The sequence below is a fragment of the Triticum urartu genome, chromosome 5A, assembly GCF_056163025.1.
Source record: "Triticum urartu cultivar PI428250 chromosome 5A, HENAU_Tu73, whole genome shotgun sequence".
Lineage (NCBI taxonomy): Eukaryota > Viridiplantae > Streptophyta > Magnoliopsida > Poales > Poaceae > Triticum > Triticum urartu.
This window is the reverse complement of record NC_141877.1, coordinates 681245137-681252676: the sequence shown is the minus strand read 5'-3', so window position 1 is coordinate 681252676 and position 7540 is coordinate 681245137. Positions and strand designations below refer to the sequence as shown.

Here is a 7540-nt window from a genome sequence, read left to right as displayed (position 1 = left end):
CTCTTATGGATCAAGTACTCCAGTATATATGGACTGCTGGCAGCGGGCAGTCGCTAGCTACCACGCCGATTGCATTACCCAACTGCTCTTGTTTAGGGAAGTGAAAGCAGCGTGAATAGCACAAGAAAAGAGTGACACTCATCAGACGAGGCGGCTGCTTTGATCAAAGAGTGTACGTGGTTTCGTTTGCTGAAATCGTATTAATAAGCCAACAACGGACGCCCCGTAGACTGCAATAGCAGGAGAGCGGATTTTCTACCATGCACGTGCATCTCATCATTTTTTATTATTGTTGTATGCAACCACCACATCATGCATAGTGTTTTCTCTCTCATGTTATATACACTCATATATTATTCTCTACTCGTTTAGATTTAGATAAATAGATGTCCAATATATTTTGAAATAAAAGTTTGATTACACTGTGTGTTTAGATTTGTGAATAAAAAAATGTGAACATTTTTTAAATTCTCATAATTTTTTTAAATTTCAGAAAAAAAAAATTCAAAACACGATTTTTTTTAAAATTCGTGAACAAATCTAGTGCGGGAACATTTTTTGAAGTTTCTGAGCATTTTAGAATTTGTGAACAAATATCCAAAACATGAATATTTTTAAAATTTGTGAACAAAATTTTGAAAATGGGAACATTTTATGGAAAAAAATTTAGAATTTGTGAACAAAATTAAAAATGCGAACAATTTTTAAATTGTGTTTTTTCTGACAAGTTATTTAAAACAAGACCGATATTTAATATATTTTTTGATATTATTATTTTGACAACTAAATCACCATCCAAATTCATTAATTCCATGCGAAAAAATCAATAATACTTCATTCTGTTTCACAAAAATAACTCATAGTTTTGTATAGTGTTTCATCGTGTTTCGCATATTTTTACCATGTTTTCAGAATTTCAATTTTAAAAAATTCAATGTATATTCAAAAGTGGTCTCGTTTTCAAGATCTTGTCATCATAAACACAAATATGCAAACAAATTATTAATTGGATTTTTTATTCAAAAGATCAAATATATATAAACTTCGGAATAAGATGAAAAAGTATTGAATGGCGGAGCATAGGCTGCATAGCTGGAACAGTTGGCATGCATGTGGTGAAAGTACATATGCATGGCTCCGAATCTCAAAGCGCATCAATGGCTGTCCCATACACGGGACCTCCTCCCGTGCATGGGAGAATTGCTTTTCTCCAGATAAAATCCAAGGCGGCGCTAAAATACGACATTTGCTACACCCACATAATGTTTACGGGACAAGGGGCTTAGAGCATCTCTCTAGCATACCCCGTATATAGCCGCGACCCGTAAAATAATAGTCAAAATACGGGTCAGCGCGGAAAATTCTGCCCGAGTAGATCCCTCAAACGCGACCGACCCGTAAAAGATTTTGCGGGGTGCGGCAAAAGTTCGACCTCAACCTCTAGATTCATGGGGTGGGAGGCCGACCCGAGCTCGCCCCCTATCCGCAGCGAGATTTGGCGGGAGGGAACTTTCCGCGCGGCCGTTCCTGCTTCCCCCCTCCTCGGCCGCCATTGCCCCGCCACCGCGCGCTCTGGTCCGTCTTCCCCGCCATTCCTCGCCGCCATGGAATCCTTCCAGCCGCCCCCTGCCACCGTGGAGGTCACGCATGCGCAATCTCCCCCCCCCCCCCCGGCGGATCTCGGCACCGGCCATGTCGCCCCCGCCATCGCCCAAGGCCCCAACGTGCCTACCCGCAAGCGGCGGGTCAACGTCGTCATTCAGGGCGGCAATCCGACTGGCCCCGCCAAAAGGCACGCACACCGGGCGCCGCCGCCGCTGCGCGATCTGCCCGGCCGCCGGCGGAGAAGGTGAGCAAGGTTCCAGGCGTGAAGCGGAAGAAGGTTCCAAAAAAATGGCCGCCGCCTTCGTCCACTCCTCCTGCCCCGGCGACATGTTCCTCGATGATACCGTTCAACGGAGCTGCTTCCACCATAGGCAAGGTGTGATACGTCTCCAACGTATCTATAATTTTTGATTGTTCCATACTATATTATATTCTGTTTTGAACATTATTAGGCTTTATCTTTATTATATACTTCTATATTATTTTTTGGACTAATCTATTAACTGGAGTCCCAGCCCAGAATTGCTGTTTTTTGCCTATTTTAGGGTTTCGTAGAAAAAGAATATCAAACAGAGTTCAAACGGAATGAAACCTTCAGGAACGTGATTTTCGGAACGAACATGATCCAGAGGACTTGGACCCTACGTCAAGCAATCAACGAGGAAGGCACGAGGTAGGGGGGCACGCCTACCCCCCCAGGCGCGCCCTCCACCCTCATGGGCCCCCTGTTGCTTCACCGACGTACTCCTTCCTCCTATATATATATATATCTACATACCCCCAAACTATCAGATACGGAGCCAAAACTCTAATTCCACCGCCGTAACTTTCTGTATCCACGAGATCCCATCTTGGGGCCTTTTCCGAAGCTCCGCCGGAGGGGGCATCGATCACGGAGCGCTTCTACATCAACACCATAGCCCCTCCAATAAAAGTAGAGTACCTATGATAAATAAAAATGTAAACAAGCAAGTTACGCTAGGCTATTTCGGCTATCACACATATTACATGGGGTACCGTCAAAGTTCGTCACGGGTGCTAATAAACAACGACAATTACAACAGCGACCTTTACATTTAAAATACCGTTTGTTGAAAAGTATTTTTGCCTTCATATTTGTGTGTTTCTTACTGACAGGCTTTATTTGTAGTTGGGATGTGCTTCGTAGGCCTTTTGCATCATTCTATAGGACAACCCGAGGCTATCGGATCTCTTAAAAACCCAATACATTTTCTAAATCAGACAAATTGAGAGAATGAACATGAAGGCTCGTGCAACTGTACATATGAAAAAGAAAATTTTACTATTTAAATTCAATTGAGCTTTTGACTTCTCAACATTTAAATGGTACATTGCAGCACTAGTATACATGTAATGCCCTAGAAAATGAAAATTCCCAACATTTAACTTTAGGAAAAGGTCAATTTGAACTACTCTGAAAATTCTCGGTCCCGAAAGTACTAATATAATTGGCACCAGTGTCTATCTGATCTAAAATACATGGCATAAATTGTTGATCAAAGGATCATTGCAAAGAATGTATCATATATTTTGGAACGGATAGAGTATATGTTACCATTGCTAGCTAGCTGTTAATTGACTGTCAATTGGCTACTGTAAAAGGCGCAGTTGTCCTGGTTACACATTTGTGCAGTTAAATTTGCACACCTATTACTTGTGCAAATATGATCTATAATACGTTTTTTTGGACTTATAACAAATATTGATATAGGACACCTTTAGAGGACTAAAATGTTATAAAATAAAATAAACTTTAAAATCATCACAGGCCAAATTTTAATAAAAAATGAATGTTACAAAAAAAACTTGGCAACTTATTTCTAGTTACAATCTCACATTTGTTTGGCTCATGTTTCACAAAAAAAAAATAGAAATTCATCTTTAGTTCATGAAAGTGTACAACTAGGAAATAATAATCTATATATTTTTTAACCATAAACCAAAATTAACTAAAGTTGAAGCAAACGAGAAAAGTTGTCAGGAAAAAAATTGTTCTTCGCCCGCAGATAATGAAGGATATTGGAATTCCCGAATTCACATGGGATGTGGGTTGCCACGACAGGGGTTAACCAGTTCCTATAGACGCGAGTGCAAATGTTGTTATGAAAATCCTTTGATAATCAATATACCTTATGGAATTTGAAAGGGTAGACAAATCAAAACCTGGGCAAAATTTGGTCACTACCATAACCGAGATTTTTTAGGGGAGCACTTTGAATTAACTAAATTAATAAGAGTATATATACAATGGCGGCACAAAATATCCCACGCAAGCAACCAGTAGTGACTCGAAGCACTGTTCAAGATATCTTCCGATATTCCGATAAATCGGCCGATTTATCGCTTATCGTGGTCTGACCGATAAGATAAATCAGCCGATAAATCAGTCGATATGACGATAAATCGGCCGATATGCCGATAAACTGGCCGATTTACCCCTTATCATAGGCCGACCGATAAGTTCCCGATAAGCGATATCCTCAACATTGGCTCGAAGGAAATTTAAGTTCTTTGTACGGAAAAAAAGTAAGTCATCCTAAAAAAGAAAGTAAAATTAGTCTCTAACTGTGACAATTTCTTCCCACGCAAAAAAAAACTTTGACATTTTCTTGCGTGTATACATAGGAGCTTTTAGATAGGAATATCTGAAGTCGTAATCAGGCTAAAGCTATGTTGGGTACACTCTTTATTGAAAGCGATCGTATCTACATACAGACATAGAAAACGCTGTCCACTTCAACAGCAGGACGTGAAGCACCGAACAAGTCACAACAGAGGCGTGCATGAAACGAGCCTCTCACCTGGGCAGGGGCCGGACGCATGAACCGTGCATGCATGCACGCATACCTTTTCTAGCTCCACCCGTCAGCTATATACACCCCGTGCTGCCCGCTCCATTAACATCAAGCAAGAAGCTCCATCATCCACTCTCCACTCCACTCGTCTGCCTGCACTGAGGTACCAACAACACCAGTGAAATGGCTGCCCAGAACAACAAGGAGGTGGATGCCCTGGTGGAGAAGATCACCGGGCTCCACGCCGCCATCGCCAAGCTGCCGTCGCTCAGCCCTTCCCCGGCCGTCGACGCGCTCTTCACCGAGCTGGTCACGGCGTGCGTTCCCCCGAGCCCCGTGGACGTGACCAAGCTTGGCCCGGAGGCGCAGGAGATGCGGGAGGGCCTCATCCGCCTCTGCTCCGAGGCCGAGGGGAAGCTGGAGGCGCACTACTCCGACATGCTCGCCGCCTTCGACAACCCTCTGGACCACCTCGGCATGTTCCCCTACTACAGCAACTACATCAACCTCAGCAAGCTGGAGTACGAGCTCCTGGCGCGCTACGTGCCTGGTGGCATCGCCCCTGCCCGCGTCGCCTTCATCGGCTCCGGCCCGCTGCCGTTCAGCTCCTTCGTCCTCGCCGCGCGCCACCTGCCCGACACCATGTTCGACAACTACGACCTGTGCGGCGCGGCCAATGACCGCGCCAGCAAGCTGTTCCGCGCCGACAAGGACATGGGCGCCCGCATGTCGTTCCACACGGCCGACGTAGCGGACCTCGCTGGCGAGCTCGCCAAGTACGACGTGGTCTTCCTGGCCGCACTTGTTGGCATGGCGGCTGAGGACAAGGCCAAGGTGATAGCACACCTCGGCACACACATGGCAGACGGGGCGGCCCTCGTCGTGCGCAGCGCACACGGGGCACGCGGGTTCCTGTACCCGATCGTCGACCCCCAGGACATCACCCTAGGTGGGTTCAAGGTGTTGGCCGTGTGCCATCCAGACGACGACGTGGTGAACTCCGTCATCATCGCACAGAAGTCCAAGGACGTGCATGTTAGTGGACTTCGCAGCGGGCCTGCTGTGGGTGGACAGTCTGCTCGCTCCACGGTGCCGGTGGTCAGCCCGCCGTGCAGGTTCGGTGAGATGGTGGCGGATATGACACAGAAGAGAGAGGAGTTTGCCAACGCCGAGGTGGCCTTTTGACCGATCCTCGCCAGCGGACAATAATGAACGTGCATGTGGTAATTTTCCTACCTCGCTGCTTGATCGCTTGCAATCGCACGCTCGTGGTAATTCTCCTACTACTACTGATGCATTTGAATTAAGCCATGTGATGTTTCTACCCAATAAACTATGTGTGGTGTTTACACGCGAATGTCTTGTATACACCTTGTATGTGCAAGTGCTGGGAATGATACTTTTGCTATATGTTCAGTTGCCTAAATTTTTATTTAGGTTCAGTTGATTTTTTTTTCTATGTCATGGAACAACCCAGTTACAAAGGCTTCAATTAAAGGAGCCCACACCTTCTCCCCAAACAAAGAGATTAGGGTTTCTCTACCTCCCGTTGGAACTGCCGCCGGTCCACCTCATCTCCGTTGGCCCTTACCGGTGGGAGGGCTCCGTTTTTTAGATGTTTCTTCGAGTTTTGTTAGGGTTTGTGTTCTGGTCAGGAAGACGAGACGGTGGCGGCGATGAAATAAGGTTCTCCCCGCTTAGCCCCAGTCCTGATGGTGCGCCTAGCATTGTCGGTGGGCTGTGAAGATGTGTCTTCAGTGGATCTGCTTGTCGTTCGTTTACATTCGTTTGTCCTCAGATTGTATCCTTCTGATCTACGTTACTGTTTATCGGCAGTGGTTGCTGTTCTGATCCGCTGGTCCTATGAGACCTTAGCACGACGACTTTCCAACTCTTTACTACAATAAGTTTTGCCCGGCTCCAGCAAGGGAGGGATGGTGACGGTGGCGCGCCTTCAGCTTGTTTCGGTGCTTCTAGTCGTCGTTAGGTGGTCTACGGATTTGAGTGTAACTTTTATTATTTTTTATGTTCGTTGTACTGCTATGATTAAAAATGAGTAGATTGAAAATTTTCTCAAAAAGAAATAATTAAAGCAGCCCACCACGTGTAAAGAGGCTGGTTTGGTTAATACTGGACCGGAGAAGACCACACAATCCATGTATGGCTTATATATACAAGAATTAAAGTGGCTAAGCTAGCCCACACCATGTGCGTTTCACATTGTAGCCCATGCTTCATCTCTAATTGACATGTATAAGCACGTAAGTTTTGGATTTTCTCCTTTGCAACTTTTTTTACTGCCTCCGTTGAGAAATTACGTGGAGATGTCTTACAACTACGGTAGTCAGTTTCACTTTGAGAAATATCTCATCCCGGGTCCCACGCTCACCGCTTATCTCACCTCATTTTTTTTTCTTTCCCTTCTTACCACCTCTTCCTCTCCCCTATCCCGTTCCGGTTTTCATCAAAATAATTCCCAGCCCTGTCGCACCTTTCCTATCCACTTCATCCCCACCGTGCCGCCTCTCCGCCTCTACCTTCCGTCCTTGGCTCCGACGGGGACCGCTTATCTCACCTCCTTTTTCTTCCTTCACTTCTCGCCACACCTTCCTCTCCCCTACCCCGTTCCGATTTTCATCAAAAAAATTCCCAGCCCTGTCGCACCTCTCCTGTCCACTTCATCCCCACCGTACCGCATCTCCTCTTCTACCTCCCGTCCTTGGCTCCGACGGGGTTGGCCACCTTTGTCTCCGGTGCGGCCCTCGAAAGCACCTCCTTCCCTTACACTAGCTATCTTGATCTCCAGCGCGGTGTTGGCCGTAGAGGTGGGCCATGCGCTGTCAAGCAAACCGAACATAGCGATTCATGTGCCCTCACAAGTGACCCCCGTCCACCAGCCCGCACCATCGAGGTCATCGACGCTCCACCTGACGTGTTGCCCCATGACAACGAGAAAGGCCAAGAGCACACGCGTTGTCTGGTAGGTTGACCTCCGCACCGCATGACAGAAGGACGTTGAGCTCAAGGATGATGCGGGCTGGTTGGATGTGCTCCTCGCCTTGCTGGTGGTTCTCTTCCCACGGTCCAAGGCGGCGCACCTATTTCTGACCAGGAGCCGG

At 46.5% G+C, this 7540-nt stretch overlaps 1 protein-coding gene across 1 annotated transcript; it reads left to right on the top strand.

The window, feature by feature from the left end:
* Positions 1-4512: 4512 nt before the first annotated feature.
* LOC125511657 (putative nicotianamine synthase 2) lies at positions 4513-5831 on the top strand. The gene has a single exon (XM_048677082.2). It carries the CDS (start codon positions 4605-4607, stop codon positions 5604-5606), a length of 1002 nt encoding a protein of 333 aa, XP_048533039.1. The 5' UTR covers positions 4513-4604; the 3' UTR covers positions 5607-5831.
* The last annotated feature ends 1709 nt before the right edge of the window (positions 5832-7540 follow it).

Coding starts and splice junctions, on each gene's coding strand:
- LOC125511657 (XM_048677082.2), top strand. CDS start 4,605: ATGGCTGCCCAGAACAACAAGGAGGTGGATGCCCTGGTGGAGAAGATC.